Below are 19611 nucleotides of genomic sequence, written 5' to 3'. Positions count from 1 at the left end.
AGAATGTATTTCCTATAGAACAGCTATATCTAGCTTTAAAATAAATTACTTTGGTTTATGTTTTAATGCAATTCTTGTAAACCAAACAACTGTCTCCACCCTGAACTACATTTTTGTTCAACCAATATACAGTGGTACCTCAGTACTCATCCTTAATTGGTTCCAGGAGTTGCGATAAGCACAAAAAAAAAGTATGAAACAATTTTTTCCCATGAGGAATCATGTAGTAAGTCACAAGGCAGCTGAGACTGTCAAGTTCTAGCTCATGCATTGAGTGCCAAACAAACAATGAGTACTGAGACAAAATGTTCATGTCAAAATGCCTTAGGTACTAAATTTGATGAGTTTCAAAGCAGTTGAGTACTAAGGTACTACTGTATATGATTCCAAATTTATTATCATCTAGAGGTTTTATGCAGCACTAATGTATCTAGTCTACATTATTACGTATTTTTACTAATGTTTAACTTTTATTTTGTATTTTTTGTCAGCCAATTGAGAATGCCCAGTAAACCTGAAATGCTAACAAGTAATACATAAAATAATATAAAGTAATATAGTGCCCAATTGTAAAATACACCACTAGAGAACATAAAATGCAGTGAAAGCCATTGTTGAGGTTAAGATATGGGACTGGGGACCCAAGAGATCTAGGTTCAAATTCTTACTTCATTGGCGAGAGATTACTGGGTAACTGACCAGTTACTATCCCCTTGAATCTTCTAAAGAAAAAACAGTAAAGTGTATTACTGAAATTAATACAAGTATATACTACTAAAAGCTTCCCATTTATGAAGACATTGGAATAGTCTGATGATTTAATCACAGCAGAGTGATTTTTCAAGGGAAGGCATACTGCCAAACTGACCTTGAAAATGCCTTACATTACAATAATGTTTTCTTATTTTAAGCTAAATATTTACATCTATGCCTAATGTCTCAGGAGATGGCAGCACATGTCCAATCTTGTTTATCCCATAAAGCTACTTCCATTCAAAATAAGTATTTGAATAGGAAACTTCTGAGAAATTACAAGGTTATAAATTAGATCAGGATTTGGGGTGGGTGAGGGGATAAAATACTTGAAGAAAGCAGCAAACCCATCTCCATGTTTGCTGCCAAGAAAACTCGTTGGATATTTCTGTGAAGAAATCAGGAAGTCCACCTTTTTGATTTTTAAAAGCTAAACACATCACCAGGCTTTTCCTAATTTTGTCTGCCCAATACAATAGAACAGTAGCATTAATTATTTTTAAGTTAGGTTTCCTTTTTTAAACACAGTAATTCTTAATTTAGAAATCATCTCATAATTAAAATGCTAGAAGCAGTCTGTATGATTGTTATAGGAGTAAAGTCCTGTAAGAATAATATGTCATGAACTAGATTCTGAAAATCGTGATCTTCAAATTATATGTCAGAGTCTTGTGAGTTTAAAGTTTATTTATTTATATGAACTAATTGGGGAGCTTATCTTGACAAACACAAAAATAAAGTTACTCATCCATGCAAATACAGATTCAATATTTTGGTATCATAGCCTTAATCATTTTATATTTTTATTCCTCTTCGTTCTCTTACATAAAATGGGATTGCAGTATATCTCTTCAGTATAGCTATTATGTTTGGGTGAATAGTATAATGCCAGCAAAGCATGTATTTTGGAGCTGCTAATGTGTTTTTAACATATATTCTCTGTTCCAATAAAATGTGTAACATAAGATCTTAAGTCAAGTATGTGTCAAACGTTACTGTTTAAGTTGGCCAATTTTAAAATTCAAAGCCAATACTTTAAAGGTGTCTGGTAGAATTGGACGATTTCCCCTCAGTTCAGGCTCGGCAGTACTACAATCTTTGTTCAATTTTTTTGTGGCTCGTGCAACGTTGCCTCCTGGGCAGGGCTGGGATTTAAAAATCCCAACAATGGGTTCTCTGCCTGGTTGCTGGGTAGGTGTGGCCATGGTAGGCGTGGCCTACTGGAATTTCTGGGAGTGGGTGGGCATGGGCAGCCAGTCGGTTCAACGAACCAGATATAAATTTAACTTTTCTTCTCTGACAAGAAATTTGTCTTCAAAATGAATTTCAAGTATTACTGCTATCTGTTATTAGACCACATTTTTCTTATCATTTTATAATAGGATTGTGCAAAATTTTCTGGTGAAGAAGAGGCATATATACAGTATAGCATTTTCAGGTTATTTTAATATGACACATTCATATCTACTTAAGAATTTAAGCAGAATAGCCTAACTATCCTTCCAGAAATAGGTAACAGTTGAGTTACCTCAGCTTTCTAATTTTCCCCCAAAGGGGAAAAATATCTTTTCGATATAAACTTAAGTACCAAAAAGCAGCCAACGTCATGAAAGCAAAATTTAATTTTTGTGTGAGTGAAAATATATTGGATGATTTATGTGCAGCACAAACTTGAGCAAATAATGTAATAAATTCCTATAGGCAATTCAGGTGTTACCCATTAAATGCAAAAAAAATTGTTGTTCTTTTTTACTGCCTTTAAAATTATATGGAAGATAGACACAATGAAAGATATGCTGGGAAATAAATTATTGAGGCTTTGCCTCAACAACTTACACTAATTAATAGTTCATTGTAAAAAAAAAAAGTATTTTATTTTGTAAAATAAGTAAGCAAATAGGTTCAAATGTTCAGTATATGTTACAAGTATCAGTGCTGTGCTTTTGGATTTCAGCGTTTTAATCATAAAATGATTCATGTTCAAAAGCATTGCCATGCAGTAATCTTCTATTTTCTTTTCCCACAGAAATGCCTCCCAAAATTAAGAAAAAAGGACATCCTGGTCGAGAACAAAAGAAGGTATGTTATAATTCAGATTTTTGAGGGGATAAATTAACATGTTGATTAATAAACAATTTATTTTTAGACCCTACTGAAAGGAAAAAGAAGAGCTTTAATTATGATATTTAGGCTTCCTTGCATTAGGAATAGTTTGTACCTCCATTATATCTGAATTATTTCAGCTCTTAGCCATGGTCACAGGCAAGAATTTGCTTACTGTTGGAACTAACTAACCAGTCCTAAGTTGACAGAAAAATAGATAAAGGGACTAACTTTTTTTTTAAGTTGTTACATCTGCCATTTAGAAGACCTGCAAATTCCTGGATCTTCACCTTTGTGGAAAATGAGATTGAGTTGCCTTACTTCATCACTCTTCCCATCTTTCATTTTTATTGATTTTGCTGTAATTTCTTTTGCTTGTTCTAAGCAGTCTAGAGTTGAGAGTCCATATATTATTATTAAGGCTGGTTGCACAGTCAGTCAAATGTTTAAATTGCATTTGCTATTTTTGCCCATCTATTGAGTCAATCTCTGATTGCAAAGAATTGGCTAAGTATTCATATTTACAAAAACATCAGAGGTTGAGGAAACATATAGAAAAAAGCCATTGGCAAAAGTTTCAGGGAAGAAAAAAACCTTTCTCCACTATTAATTTCCTGTGCAAAAATGGCTCATTCCAAAAGTGCTTTGCATTGATTGTAGGACTGGCTTTTTTTTCCTTGCAGCATCACCATCATCACCATCTACAGGTGCAGCAGCAACAGCAGCAGCAGGTGCAACCACCACAGCTACCACCACCACCACCTCCATCTGCCCCTCAGCAAGCAGCCCCCGCAGTCAAGTCTTCTCCTCCAGCTTTTGTTCCAACGCAGATCCCAGTTATGGAGCATCCACTTCCAGGGAACATGTTTGACACTATTTCACATTTCACTCAGCCTATTCTGCACCTTCCCCCACCTGAGATGCCACCTCATCTCCCCCAGCAGCCTGAGCACAGCACTCCTCCTCACTTAAATCAACATGCAGTAGTGTCCCCTCCAGGTAAACTATTTTCAGGTGCATTAGAACCTGTATGTTGAGTTTGTGAGAACTAGCAATCCACCTTACTCTTACATCATTCTTTCCCAGTGGAGCTTTGCAGTAAATGAGCACCAGATCAATCCAGGATACTGTAAATGAAGTGGCAGTTCGAACCGGTAGTTAAGATTCTGCACAGTTCAGCAAACCAGCAAATCCCACCGCTGGCTTGTTTTTCAGCCTGTTTTGGGGGGCTTTTTTCAGGTCATTTTTCGGGCCAAAAACGACTGAAAAACAGGTGGGGGCAGGGCCAACCAGTGGTGGGATTAACCCCAACCAGCTGAATGCTACCTCTGCCTTTGAGGTAAGTGGCCAGGAGGCTGGGCTGGGTGTGATGAGTGACGTCACCCACCCAGTCACATGACCAACAAGTCACGCCTACCCAACCAAAGAACTACTTGTTAAGTTATTCCATCCCACCACTGCAGCCAGGATTGTATGTTTTACAATCATAACTAATGTTCCTCTGTTTGTAATTCTATCAGTGGAGCAAAGACAAAATTTTGAGATGATAGAATGGGCTGCAAATGGAAAATAACATCTGTTTAATGTCAGTTAACATAAAGTTAAATGTACTCAAGTAGAAAAGTACTATGAAGGGAATAGTTGGGAATTGTGGAGCAGGGGGTTACTTCTTTCCTTCTTTGAAATGGTTTATAATATTTCCTACAGTTTTACTCCAAAATGAGTTATCTAGTTCTCAGCTGCTTGTACAGATTTTGCCTTGGCTCTTTTGAAATAGGCAACCATAATTTTAAGTGATTAATTAAGCAATTAAAAATAAATTAATAGTAGTTGTAGTAATAATATCATGGGTCCTGTTGCACAGTATTTAATGTAACATTACTCTTTTCTCTTCAGCTTTGCACAATGCCCTGCCTCAGCAACCGTCAAGACCCAGTAATCGAGCCGCAGCACTCCCCCCTAAACCTTCTCGGCCTCCAGCTGTGTCACCGGCTCTTAACCAGCAGCCTCTGCTTCCCCAGCCCCCACTCTCCCAGCCTCCCCAGCTGCTTTTGGAGGAGGAAGAGCCTCCTGCTCCTCACCACAACCTGCCACTGAGTAATAGTCAGATGCAGATGTACTTGCAGCAGTTGCAGAAGGTGCAGCCACAGACTTCTCTCCTCCCTTCAGTGAAAGTGCAGTCGCAGCCTCAGCCCTCCCTACAACCTCCTCCTCACCCTCCCGGGCAACAATTACCACATCAGTCACAGCAGAGACCAGTCCATATGCAGTCCATGCAATTTCCACCCCATATCCCACAGCCTCCACCACCACCCCAGCCGCATCTGCCCCCTCAACAGCCTCAAGCCCCACCGCAGTCGTCAAAACCCCAGCAAGTCATCCAGCACCACTCTTCACCAAGACATCACAAGCCAGACCCCTACGCAACAGGTGAGTTGTTTGAGCCTGAAACATGGCAGCTGGATGGATGGGTCTTTAGATGCTTGCCATCCGGACAGGTGCATGAAAGTCATAATAGTGATTTAACACTTGTGAAAAATTGCTTGTTGCCTTTAAAAGAGTTCTGTAAAGAGGAAATGTAGTAAAGCAAGTTAAAAGAAGCTGGGTTTTTCTGATGAAAGTTACTCCCTTTTCTCTTAAGATCATCTGTTTGTTTGCTTATTCAGTTTATATCCCACTTCTATATTCAGAGGGAACACTCAAGATGGCTGACTGCATAAAATACGAAACCTAAAAACTTGCTGAAGGCATGGCTTTCAATATATATTTTTCTGTGATGATTTCATTTTAACCAAAAACTTGAAATTTTGCTAACGTACATTTTATTTTCTACCTCTCCAAAAGCTCATAGAAGTAGAGTTCAACAAGCAATCCAGAATCCAAAATAAGAGATGTCCAGTGCTCACAAAGTTGCATTTGCATTCAAGCCAGTGCAACATTATTTTTATTTCAGACCTTCAGTTGGAGGTGGAAGTTGGAGACAGAAAAAGACAGGGCAGCTTTTCCTCCCCATTCTCTTCTCTATTCTAGTTTTCCATGCATTCAGCTAAATCCCTGAAGAGGAATAATGCGCTTGCTGTTCATTGTCCAGTGAAACATCCTTCATTTGTTTCTCCCCTATCCTTCACTTGGTCTTGCTTTACAAATTCCAAAAATGGCAGGTCTACATCCAGTTATGTTTGTAGAGCAATAGCATACTCTTTAGTGACTTAGATTTTTAGATTTCATTTCAGTTTCTTGTCCCTTTTTTGTGGACTCGCTTTATTTGGAAAAGTTACCTGTAAAAGATAAAAGCAAGTGTTATTTTTGCCTCTTCAATTGCCTGTTCTGTGGTATTACAGAATTAAATTGCTGGAAGGGATCATTAGGCTTCTAAGAAATCTATCCCTCATCCTATGGTCCAATTCAAAGTGATCCAGCATTTGATAAGCATCTCTGATAAAAGAGATTTTACCACATCTTCGAGTAATTGGTTCCACTATCAAACAACTCTTAGTGTTTGTTTGTTTTTAATATTCAAGTGGAATAGGGATATTCATGTAACATGTTTTATTTCTGTTCTGAGGCCTTTGGTGTATGAAATTTCTGCTAAATTTTTTTGGAGTCAGGCACATTTTGGCACCGATAAGCCCCAGAACTTTTAAATTCTTCTAAGTTTCAAATGAAGCTGAATCTAGAGCAAGACTGTCAAACTCCTGGCTCATGAGCCAGATGCATCATGTGCTGGCCACGCCCACACCCCATTTAGCGAAGGGGGGGGAAAGTCCCAAATCATTATGTGACACCGCTGTGACGATGTGAGTTTGACACCCCTGATCTAGAGGAATCTTAGAATGATTTTATTTGACAAATAGAAATTTCTGGTGTGCATTCTTCCTCCTCTTAGGAGCTCCCTAGTGTGGATACGTTCCACTTCTCTGATCCACATGTGGTATTTCAAATTACTTTCCTTCCCTTGCTTGTCTTCAGCCCCTGCTATCTCCACTGTCCTAACACCTTCCCTTTCCTTCACTTCTGACCCATTGCTGATGTTGCAATGCAATGTATTCTCCCCACCCTGACCTTTCCAGGATCTTCCCTACCTCCCACTGTTGATGTACTGTCCTGTGCCTTTGTTCCTGACTGCAGTAATCTTCATAATAAATTGTGATTCCCAGAATGGCATATCCACCAGTTTAGCCAACCCAATTTGATTTTCCCAATTTCTTTTGCTGAACCCCCAGCCTCTACTGTCTGTATTGTCAGCTTGCTCTCACTCTCCCCGACTCCTGACCAGTCAGCTGACTGGAACACTGGAATTTTAGTCCAGGCCTGCCGCAAAATAGCCTTGTTTTTATTCCATGCATGAATGTTTTTGATGGAATTTATACTATTCAAAAGGGACTACATTTTTGACCTTGCATTCTATTATAGTCACTTCTATACCACTCTTCTTCAAATAACTATAAAACTGACATTTCCTCATTTACAGTTCTGCAAGTGAAAATTTACTGAGTGTAAATAGGTGTTTAAATGAGCAAATCTCAGATAACTCAAAAGCTTTTTTTCTCCAAGTTGTCAGCTGAATATCATAAGTGCATTTTCCAAAGTTTTTTTTTATTATTTTTCTGAAAACATTGGTGCTGACTTATTCCAGGCCACTTGAGAGAAGCACCTTCCCCTCTCATGATGCATTCCCCTCAGATGCCACCGTTCCAGGGGTTGCCGCACCAGTCTCCACCACAATCAAATGTTCAGCCAAAAAAGCAGGTAAAGGCATCTTATAAACAAAAGTTTATTCAGATGTTTGTTTCCATAAACATTTTTCCAGCATCCATTAGAAAGCAGATTCCTTCAAGAACTTTTATTGGTGGGGAGGCTCAGACAATACAGGGAAAGCCACGAAAAGCCATGATTATTACTATGGCTTTTGTTTGTTTGTCTTTCTTTGCCAGGAACTAAGAGCAGCATCTGTAGTTCAGTCGCAGCCTTTGGGCAAAGAGGAGAAGATGCAATCCCCAGTCATTCGAAATGAGACCTTTAGCCCTGCCTTGCGGCAAGATCCTACCAAACACCCAGAGAGCATCAAGCCACCTGTACATATCCAACAACGTGAGTGATTTGTCACTTTGTCTAGAAACTCCATGTGTTTTGTTGTGATCTAGTTTACATTAAGGGGGACAGCCCAATTCTTCAGTTCGTTTTCATGATTTTTTTAAATAATTCTAACTAGACAGAAAGACTGTTAAGTTGTAATTTTTATTTCAGGAACAGAGATGAAAACAGTGGACAGTGGACGGCCTGTTATAAGACCTTCAGAACAAAATGCGCCACCAGGAGTCCAGGACAAAGAGAGACAGAAGCAAGAACCAAAAACACCAGTAGCACCTAAAAAGGTAATTGAATTATATATTGTTTTCTCAGTAGGGAAAAAAGTTGATAATGAACCCCCATAGCAGCTTTAATATTGCTAAATTTCAAGTGTGGCTTTACAACTCTAGTGATCAATATCAATTTTTAACAGAACTATGATAATCCATTTCCTAACAAGAAGGGTGTTATTGTCTGAAGTGTTTATACAGAAATATTAGCAATAGTCATAGCTCTTAGAGTTATATAGCGCATCATTCAGGGCTTTACAACCCTCTCTTAAGCAATTTACGCAGTCAGTATATTACCCCCAACAAATCTTGAGTCCTCATTTGACCAACTCATGTCATTTTTAATTTCCCTGAATTATAAATTAAACTTACTATTTATCTACCTATTATTGATGAACTCAATCAGTTGGGTGTAGAACAGTACACAATAGTAGCAGTTGGTTTTCTTTTCACTGACCTTTCATTCATTATGCATTGCTTAAAATACAATTTTATAATATTTATTCCAAGATATATTCGAGGCTCAGCTAAGAAAATATTTGCTTCAATTTTAGTTTTATCTTTTGTTTTCTAAATACTGTCTCAAGAATCATCAAGCTTGATTTTAATAGTTGGGAAATCAGGGAATATTGTTTTCCTTGCTTATATTCATTTACAATTTTAGTTTAGACTTTGATGTACAAAAAAGGCTAGGATTGTCTGTACTGAATATACTCCCACCCTCACCACCCATAAGAAATAATTAATTTAACTTTTTAACCAATTTAATTTTTGATGCAAAAGACACACAGAACAATCCACTGGCATTCAAGCTCCTTTGTTGTGGGCCTTAGAAATGGGTATTTGTAACCAGTTGGTTCCAGCCTAGGTTAGGTTAGAGGGGTTTTGTCTGTAAGTTACCAGCTACATTTCTATGGAGATTCTCAGTCATTGAAAAAGCACTTTTGGGATTTCCAGCTAAATTATTTTTATCCCTTTCTTGAAGGCAAGGGAAGATTCTGGTTTTTCATGTGCACCAATTACACCATGTTACAAGTTAATTACTGATCCCGCACTTCTTTTCTCCACAGGATTTGAAAATAAAAAATATGGGATCTTGGGCAAGCTTAGTGCAGAAACATCCCACCGCACCATCTTCAACAGTAAAATCCAGCAGTGACAGCTTTGAGCACTTCAAGAGGGCCGCCCGGGAAAAGGAGGAGCGTGAGAAAGCCTTGAAAGCTCAAGCTGAACAAGCAGAGAAGGAAAAGGAGAGGCAAAGGCGGGAACAGGAAAGAATGAGGTGAGAAACATAATTAGTTGAGATAGGTAGGGGTGTGTGTGTGTGTGCTTATTTTCTTCCATTGTGTGTGTGAGAGAAAGTACTTTATGTTATCCTTAAAGTGTCTGCAAGCACATTTTGTGGGGGAAAACATTTGGGAAAATTTCAATATTAATTCTGAGCCTTCCCTCTAGAAAAATCTTAATAACCAAAACAAACCTTGTCATGACAACAGCAAATAGTGACCTGTGATTGGGTCCGTTGGTATAGAGTCAGCCTCTTTGACAGAGGCTGTGGTGCTCCCAGCCTTGAAAAAGCTATTGCTGTGCTCCCTCTTCAACAGGCTCTCCTTGGACCCAGTGGTCTCTAATATCTATTGACCAACCTCCATCTTTCTCTTTCTGGGGAAGGTTGTTGAGAAGGTGGCTGTTCCATAGATGATGAGAACTCTGGATACACACCTGTTTCAGTCAGGTTTCAGGCTGCAATTTAGTAATGACACTGCTTTGATCATGCTTATAGATGACTTGTGATGGAGCAGGGATGGCAGTGGTGCATCCATTCTTGTGCTCCTTGATGCTTTGGTGGCTCTTGATGCTGTCAACCATGGTGTCTTCTGAGTTGGTTTTGTGGGTTGGGGATTGGGTTCTCTTCTTTCTCAGCCTGGTTCCTGTCAGTGTTGGATGAGGGGGAGAGATCATTCCCTAGACCCTCATTTATGGGGTGTTGCAGGCTAATTTATCTCCCTTTTTAACATCTACATGAAACCGCCGGGTGAGGACATCTGCCAGTTTGAGGTATATGATCATCATATCTTTAAAATTATATCTTTTGATACCAGGCTAACCAAGTGAGGCTATTGAGGTTCTGTCCCAGTGCATGAAGGCTGCGCAGCTCGTGCCATGGTCAACTCACAGTTTAACAGCTTAATGCACTATAAATAGAGCTGCCCTTGAAAACCACCCAAAAGCTTCAGCTGGTCCAGAACAGCAGTGCAGGCAGTGATGAGCATACCTTGGTATGCCCATGTAACACCTCTGCTTTGTTAGCAGTTCTGGGTGCCAGTTTGTTTGTGATTCAAAATGCTGGTTACTATCTATAAATCAGGCCTGGTTACTTGTCATAGCATCTTGCCCAGCTGGTCAGATGTGGCAGAATTCATTTGATTGAATAATATTATCTGGTTGGCTGAATTCTGGAAAAACACCTTGTTAGTAGCAGTACCTGTCCTCTGGAATGGGAATTCCCTCTGAGATTCAAACAGTGCCCCCCTGCTTCTCCTTCCCCCCAGGGTATTTTGAAGGGCTATGAAGATGAAGCCCAGGTGTTTGGTGCAGTTGACTGAAGCTCTTTTCTTCTTTTTTCTTTGTTCCAAATGGGGTTTGCTTCCACTGCCATCTTTGTTCCTTTTGCTTTATGTTGTCATTGAAACTTTTGTGCTGTTTTTTTTTTAAAAAATGTTTTTACCCAGAGTTTCTGGGAGTCAGGCAGCATATAAATTTAATTTAACACATGTGAAGGTTTGGAACCAGAAGTGATATTCAGCAGGTTCTGACCAGTTCTGGAGAACCGGTAGCGGAAATTTTGAGTAGTTCGGAGAACTGGCAAATACCACTTCTGACTGGCCCCGCCCCATCTATTCTCTGCCTCCCAAGTCCCAGCTGATCAGCTGGGTCTTCTTTTGTTGCCTTGCACAGGAGAACGGAGCTGGAAAGCAGGTTACTGGGGGTGGGAAGGGAATGGGATTTTGCAGTAACCTTCCCCTGGAGTGGGGAGGGAATGGGAGATTTTACAGTATCCTTCCCTTGCCACGCCCACCAAGCCACGCCCACAGAACCAGTAGTAAAAAAAGTTTGAACCCCACCACTGTTTGGAACAGAATTCGTTCTTGTCATTCGATAGGAACAATAGCTAATAGCTTTTGAAGTTTGGTGATCAAAATTAAAGGCATACCTGGCAGAAGACAATGCAGGAAGGAGGAATCAAAGGAAACTATTGATCTCAAGGACTACAATACTTTTTTTCTTACTAATTTAATTTTTAAAACATTGCCATTTACATTAAAAACTAAAACTGTACTTTAATGTAAGCATCTCTCTGCTGGAGTTTTAAAGGAGCCTGAAGACCTGGCTACTCATTAGGGCTTTGATGAGGATGATTCTAGGCCTCCTTTTAACCTAGATTATTTTTATTTTGGTTGCTTTGCTTTATTTTTTTCCCCACCCATTTTTTTTCCCTGGCATCTTTACCCTTCTTTTGTTGCTTGTTGTTTTCTTGTCTTGTTTTTTATGTTTTAAATTATTTGTAAAATACCAGAATCTCTGGGAGTCAGGTTGCATATGAATTTAATTTTAAAAAATAATCTCAAAACATTCTGGCCATGACTCATCCTTTTTGAAAACAGTATGTTACTCAAAGACAGGGCAGTCAGATAACATAAGCACTTGTATTTACTACTGGTTAAATCACTGGCAACTGGTATTTTCCTCTTTTTTTCCCCTTCATTTCACTTTTCTGCTGGCCCTCCATGCCTTATTTCTTTTCAGTGCCATATGGGAGATTTCATACAAGTAGACCGCGTTTAATGACTGCCTCAGCAGTTACAGTGATGATAAAAAAGTAACTCTGCAACCTAAATATCAGCATTTATGGCCTTCATGACATCGGTTTCAGTCATATTGTTCACCATTACAGTCAGTCAGTACACATTGCACTGCTAATGAAGAGATTGCCTAAACAACCAATCTCTTCCTGAGCTGCCACAACTTCCCCCCAAAATGCTAATTGCAAGTTAACAAGCTCAGCTCTCATCTTAATTAGTTGGCTCCCAGCTGCTGCCTGTAACAGACAAGACTCTAATTAGGTCCACATCTTCAGCTTTTGTTTATCTCCTACACTGTTCAATGGGCAGCTAGGCATACAATTAATGCCAGTTCATTCCTTTGTATGTATATGCCCCATGGTATGCCTGCTTCCTTTCTTGTAATCCATTAATTCTCTTCTTGTGAATTATCTCAGTGCCAGGGTAAACCTTTCAAAGATTAGAGGAGTGGGGGAAAGGTGTTATAAGATTTGGCCTTTTACACGTCTTCATCATGACTCAAGTTCTGGAAATGTTCCCAACTGTTTGGGCTGACCCAGCCATTTGGGGCCATACCCTGTCACTATAAGGCAAAGGAAAGCTAATTAAGATCCTAAGCACAGTTGTGGACACAAACATTCCACTTAGCAACCATGTTTTCAATCTCAATTGTGAAAACTAAATGAAGACTACCTGTATTGCAGGCTACAGTTCCTGCCAATGTTTCTCTGGGATGTCGGGTCTTCCAGTACCTTCCAATCAATGTCCCAAGGCTAGGTGGGATTTCTAGTTTCCCTAATGCTATGAAGCGGAGGCCAGATCATCATTTCTGCTGTTATTCCTGATCCATGAACAGGAGTCGTGAAGAAGAAGAGGCTCTGGAGCAGGCACGTCGAGTTCACGAGGAAGCCCGGCGGCGTCAAGAACAGCAACCCCAGCATCATCCCCAGGCTCAGCAGCAGGTGTCAGCGGCAGCCTCTGCTCCCCCGTCACAGAGCTCTCAGCCGCAGGCTTCGCAGTCCATGCTGGACCAACAGAGAGAGGAACTCCGGAAACAAGAACAGGAACGAAGGCGCAGAGAGGCAGTAAGTAAAAGGAGAATGGCACCCTCTGGGCTTTGAAAAGGTTCACAGTTCCCTTAGCGAGAGAGGCTGTGCTTGGCAATTTAGTTTTGAAGTAGTTTTCAAAGTGCCAGAAATGGCAGCTTTTGTCCAAGTGTGACACTAGTGTCCAGTAAATATACCTCAATCTTACAGACCTAATGGCACTTAACATTTCAGTAAAAGAAACATTATTAGAATTGTGTAGGAAAACAAAATACATGTGTCACCCCAAATATATATAAGGCAAAGTAAAATGAATACCTTGATCCTTTTGAAGAAAGATTTCAGTGTTTATTTGGAGATTAGAACAGTATTGGATTTTATTGAGTTTAGGAAAAATACTGTATTATCATTTGTGAAGCAGGACTAATAATACTGAGGGAATTAGAAAATTACTTGTAAATTGGTACTGTTTATTTGAAAGATTGCTACCTTTTTTAACTTTCTGGTTTTTCCTCTCCAGACATTTACCTTTTCTTTCCTTTCCTTGTTTCTTATTTCTTTTATTTCAACTATTTGCTTTCTGTGAAAAACTCATCCTGTTCATGCTACAAATACATATATACCTTTCACATATATACTTTGAAGTTTATCAGTTCTTTCTCCCAAAATATTGACCTTCCTCCCCTCCCCTTTTAACTCAGTCCCACACATCTGGACCATCAGTTCTCGCAAGCTAAATCCCTTCCTGTTGTCACTATGTAATGTAAACCTTTTTTTCTTTTTTCACTCCTTCATGAATATTCCTCAGCGTATCATGTTTTTGTATTATGATCTTGTATATGATTTCTGATAAGTGAATATGGCTTCCTCTTGGCTTCTGCTAATTTTAATCTGCATGATCAGCTTTTATAGATGAAAGTTCTGGATCAGGTAGTTGCTATTACTGCTCCAATTTATTGGGATTTTTTTTTTTATGTGAACCTGGATGACTGCTACATTCTTTTTCTCTTTCCTTTTAGATGGCATCTACTATTGACATGAATTTCCAGAGTGATTTGTTGGCAATATTTGAAGAGAATCTTTTCTAATAGCACCTGGTTTTCTTCGCCTGAACTCCTTAATTTCCCAGCAAATTTTTGACTCTCCACAGTGTTGTTGGCAGCTGGGAGGAGAGCATTCCTGCAGCCTTTCTGCATGTGTGACGGTTATGGCCTCAGAAGGATCAGCAGAGTCTGCCTTACGATTTGACTTAATTCCCACCCACCCCATTCCCCCAACCTCACTGAAGAAAGCGAGACCAAGATGAGTCAACTCTGTACTAGGTTTGCATCAGTGGACATGCAGTTGCTGGGAAGGGTGCCCCTTATCACTTGATATTCTCTATGCCAAACCTACTTGCAGTATATCCAGAACTTGATGCTGTTTACCCTTTTTCTATTCAAAAGCATTCTGAATTCCAGAATGTCTTTGACGCTACCGTGCTGTATGCTGGCAGCACCAGACACTCTGCATTGAGAGGCTGTGTACACAAAGACCCTGCCTTGGCTTTAGCAGGGAAGACACACAAGCTGTTTTGGGTCCTTTCATCACTGGCTTTGCCTTTAACTAAACTTCCCACAAGCCTTTAGCTGGGAGCCATTCTCTGTAAGTGTTTGCTTGTGAAAAAGGGAATAATTTAGTGGAGGTGTCAAGTAAGTGTAACTGGCCATTTGAGTGAGGTTTTTGTTTTAGCATTGTGTGGATGACAGGAATCTGAGCTAGACTACCAACCAAAGTCAGTTTCTTTCAATCTGTTTCTTTTCCTCCAGATACATTGGCACTACTCAACTCTTTGAGTAGGTATTCTTGTCTCTTCATTACAGAGTGGAGTGGAGTGGGGAAAACTTAATACCAGGGGAAACTCCCACCCTGTCAATAGTGTTTGACTGTGGCTGTATTGTATAGTGAATATAGTTGGCATATATTTGTTTGAGTTTTATGGTGAGCTCACCATACTCTGTAAAGACACTGCTTCTATTTTGCTCAGTTCCAGACTTTTAGTCTATATTTTTAACTGTAATACCAGAAAATTACATTTTGGGTTTTAAATGTCATGGAGTCTGTTCAAATTAGTTTTTATACACAACAGAGCAGCTCCGGGGAGGGAGGTGGGAATGGATTTGGATTGGCAGGAAGGAAGACCTGTTCCTGTTGTCTTCCATTAAGTCCTTTAACATTTTAGCAGTAATCATTTTCTCAGCACTTTTAGCATATTGTTTCCATTTTACTCTTTCAAATGTTCCACGTTTATGTGCCATAAATACCCACTATACAGTACAATACTGGTGTGTCAGTATTGGCCAATCTCTGGAGTAATTAATTGGTTTTACTTTAATACGGTGAATATGCATTTGGTCTGTACTGATCATGGAATAAACTCATCTCTTTTTTTTTAAAGTTGGTGTCGTACTGACATTTCTTTTAAATCTTGCTTATGGTAAAATGGCTTAGGTGAGAAAGGCTGTAAGGAGACTTGTTCTATTCATCTGTCTTGCTCTCGCAGGCAGGGAAATCTCCAGCCAATTCATATTATTTTCATCTTATCACCAAGCTAGCTAATATTTACCCTGGGAGCAGTAGTAGTGGAGCAACAGCATTCTGTAGAAATGGTAGGAAGATGAACACCAAATATCAAGCAGTTAGTGTTTTCTCAGCATGGCTGGTTTCACATTGTAGCATCAAGCCAAAAGTAGGAGAACAGCACACTGATTGTTTCCAGTCTTGTTCCTGTTTGGGGCAAATCTCAACATGCAACCTAATTTCCAGCAATAAAATTTAGCCCAGCTTCCTGTGTTGTGCTAAATTAGGAGCGCTTGAACTATAGTAGTTGACCCTGTGAGGATCAAGAGAAAGATATAGTATTTCACTTTTCTGCACTGTTGGTCAAAATTAGTGTTCCAATATGAATTGCTGGACATGGATTTTCTATTCAGAGCTTGCAAATTGCCATTGTGTTGCTACTTCTTTTGAAAAAAACATGACTGCTTGCTTCAAAACTTCAATTGGACTTCAAGTAATGGGTTTGGACTGTGAATTAAAGTTATTCAGAGTGCTTATTCTGGTCAAGAATGCTCTGGCTAGCTGCTGTAGAGAAGACAACTGTTCTCTGGGCAGCTCCGCCAACTTTATACTTGCACCCTCGGCCAAAGACATCTCTGTTTTTCCTGATGACAGAATTTCTTGTCCTGCCAATGTCTCAACTCTTCATTTTCATTATATTGGACTACTGATTTCAACAGCTACACCATCTGCCCAATTTAATTATGACTAATGTGGAAAGAAACGTTAAGAGAGCAGAGATCCCAGATGGAGTAAAAGAAGGTAGCTATTTCTGTTCATTGACTTCCAGGTCCCTAGACCTGCGGGGGGGGAAACCTGAATTGTCCCTCCTGAAACATAGTTATGTATCAAGAGAAATGGGGCACCTAAGAAAGCATTTATTGTCTCCAAAAGTATTGCTCTTAAAACTTGCAATTTGCTTCAACATCATTCTCAGGTCTTTTTGTAGGAGTTGAATAACTGGACCTGCTATACAACACCAAGATCAAGTGATAGGTCATTTGTTGCCTATTTTCAATCTAACTTGGCCTTGGCTTTCCAATGCGCAGTTAAATGTCCATGCCTTTAAGCAGTTGGAAGTGCACGGTCGCACATATTAATATAGGTAACTCAGGTTAGTAGCCATGTACAGAAGAAATGAGACTGGCTCTAGAGGCAATTGTTTCTTCGACAGTCTTGTGAACAGCCAGTTCTCACGCTGAATTTTTACCTAAAGGTGCCTTTTAACTCTACATCATTAGAAGATCTCTGCCTTTCTCCATTGAGTATTAGATTGTTGAAAGATAAATGGGAAAGTTTAGAAGGGGCAATATTACCCCTCTTTTTCTGAAGGCTTCTTGCTGAAAAGGATGTGCAATTAGGTATAGATCAGGCTTTCTGTTACAAGACGTTGACTCTGCTTTCCTTCTTTCAGGGAGTTGCCTGTCTTGAGAAGGCCATGAAATGTTGTGCTTTGTCTCCAAACATAGTAATTTTGTCTGGAGTGGCTTAGGCTCATAGCCAGTAACCACCTCTAACATTAAAATGCAGTTGACTGGTCTGAAAATCTGGATTCCCGAGAACCAGACTTGGGCCTCAGATTACCTCTCGTACAGAACACCTAAATGTTCTGTTTCTGGACCAACATAAAGGTAGTTACCATATGCTGGATTGTATATGACACTAGTTTCCTCCCTTGATCTGCTTATGTGTGGGTGTTAACACTTCAGAATCGGTGAAATGTTAGTTCACCAGCTCACACAATTTCTTCATGAAGGCTTATTGGTTGGGTTAGCCCTTATAGTCTTCTACTTAATCCCAGGAATTGTCAGGAAAGGGGGCTTCTATCTCTGGCAACAGCTCACACTTGAATGAAAATAAGTCCCTTGCATCCCCTTCTTGTCCCTGTGTTACTGCACATGTCTTTTTACCATGAGCTAATTAACTAGCCTTAATCTTCTCTTAGCTCTTGTTTGGATCCTTGATGAGGAAGTAGGAATGTTGGTTTTCCTCTGAACATGTTCTGATTCTTTCATTTTCATTGCCAGTCATTTCTCACAGTATTCTTTGACCTTCCATCTGTCCATCTCCTCTCCCCAGTCACCTCTTTTACAAAGCACTTTGGATGAACATCTCCCTCCTTTAATTTTATGCTCAGGGTTTTTGGGGTACTTTAAGTGCACATCCGCTGTGAAAGTTGATCACATATGAGCTCACTGCAATTGTACATAACAGAACTGCACCACACTGATGAAATTGAAAACATAACGAAGTGGAGATGCTGGAACTTCTATCAAGAGAGCACCCTCTGTTGTAAAAAATTTTAAATAAATAATTTATATGTATGCAATGAACAACACCCCGTTCCCCGTATCTAGTCAATAGCGAGATTAGTTGTTTTTTATTTTAATGTTTAACCCTCTTTTTGCATTGAACATTTGCCAAACTTTTTCTTGTCTGTAGTTGAGAGTTTCAAAACCGTGATAGCCGTTTTTTTTAGCTTGGTGGCTTTCTCCGTTGTCTTGTTCTTCCTCACTTTCCTCTTTGATCATTTCTGTGTTTTGCAAACTTTTTGAAATGTTTACAGGCCTTTACTTATTTACTTTAATTTTTTTTTTAAAAAAACAACCTGTACTTGGTCTTTGATTTTTATACATTTCTATATGATGAACATAGATGGTATCATTAAATTGGAGACTTTTTTTTTCTGCCAAAGGGTTGCTATTCTTTTTCTTCTTTCTTTCTTTTTTTGGGAGGGAGGGGCTATATGTGTGATTTATTTTTGTTTTTATAAAATGTTTGAGTTTATAATATGGCTATTCAGACTGAGACCTATTTAATTTCCCCTTCTTCCCCCTCCTCCATGTATAAGTTCAATAACTACAGAGTTTTAAGTGTAAGGGTGTAGCCTAAATGATGTAACCTTGGTTATTTTTTTTCTCCCTGCAGTCCTGTACAAATAAATAAATGAAATGTACAATTCCACTGTACTTAATGCACGGAACGCTTGGCAAATAATTATGTCAGTGAATTTGAAACTTGTATTAAACACTTTAGACATTTGTAGAAGGGAATTCATAGAGTTTTCACTTATATACTAAAGGTTTTTTGTGCAGTTCTCATTGCAAAAATAAACATTTGTACTGAATATATGAAGTAAACTTTTTCCCTTTCATCTTTCGCTCTTTAGTAGCAAGATTTGGCTAAGGTTGTATTGAGTTATGGCTCCCAATAGTTCAATAGGCTCTAATCCCAGTTTCTATTCTAAAAGTGCAATGGAAGTTAGGCTCCAGAAGATTTTTCTAACATTTCAGCTCTTGCCCATGCTGAGAATTAATTTAAACGAGAGACCTACCTGGTCAAATCCAACATTTCAGACAGTAACAATAGTAACAATAACCTGTATGAGAAGATCAGCAGGGGAATGCAACCATACTGCTAGATTTAAAGATAGCATCCAATATTTGAAGTAACATGGTGTATCAGTCAATTGACTACACAAAATAAAATTATCAGTATCATGTGACAAATTGTGTTGGCTTTCTGGCTAAACTGAATAAAAAAAGTCTGAAACATCTCAGGTGGTCAAACTGAAGGGCTAAGACTGCAAGTCTCCCATTCATTAAAAACCTGTGTTTTCCCTTCCTTGAAAAACAGGAAATGAGAAAGCTGGAGTAAAAATAAAGCCCATCAAAAAGATAGGTGAAAATCCCAGTTCACTCACATCTGCACAAAATGTGCTGGCTTTGTATAATAACTTCAGCCGTTGCAGTGCTTATTGGCCATCAAAATATGAGTCTAGAGAAAATATGCAGTTCTAGGTGCAGATACATTGCATCAGGAGTGCCTCACATTTCAAGACTAAAGTCTAAGGCCTGTCAATATGCTGTTGTAACTTTGAACAGTCATTAAAAGAACTGTAAATTGAGG

General features: G+C 39.2%; 1 protein-coding gene across 9 annotated transcripts in view; it reads left to right on the top strand.

The window, feature by feature from the left end:
- Positions 1-18296, top strand: part of BRD4 (bromodomain containing 4) — an 87693-nt gene extending 69397 nt beyond the window's left edge. For all 9 annotated transcript variants that reach the window (XM_026676962.2, XM_087955629.1, XM_087955625.1 and 6 more), the window contains 9 exons: positions 2780-2832; positions 3540-3855; positions 4753-5286; positions 7493-7605; positions 7791-7947; positions 8104-8231; positions 9287-9498; positions 12915-13143; positions 14124-18296. In XM_026676962.2, the coding sequence (XP_026532747.1) occupies positions 2780-2832; positions 3540-3855; positions 4753-5286; positions 7493-7605; positions 7791-7947; positions 8104-8231; positions 9287-9498; positions 12915-13143; positions 14124-14192 (1811 nt within the window). In that variant the 3' untranslated portion in view covers positions 14193-18296. The remainder of the gene's footprint in view (positions 1-2779; positions 2833-3539; positions 3856-4752; positions 5287-7492; positions 7606-7790; positions 7948-8103; positions 8232-9286; positions 9499-12914; positions 13144-14123) is intronic.
- The last annotated feature ends 1315 nt before the right edge of the window (positions 18297-19611 follow it).

Source organism: Notechis scutatus, chromosome 2 (assembly GCF_049901735.1).
Source record: "Notechis scutatus isolate UNSWTSFEM ecotype Mainland chromosome 2, rNotScu1.2, whole genome shotgun sequence".
Taxonomy (NCBI): domain Eukaryota; kingdom Metazoa; phylum Chordata; class Lepidosauria; order Squamata; family Elapidae; genus Notechis; species Notechis scutatus.
This window is presented reverse-complemented; position numbering and strand designations above follow the sequence as displayed.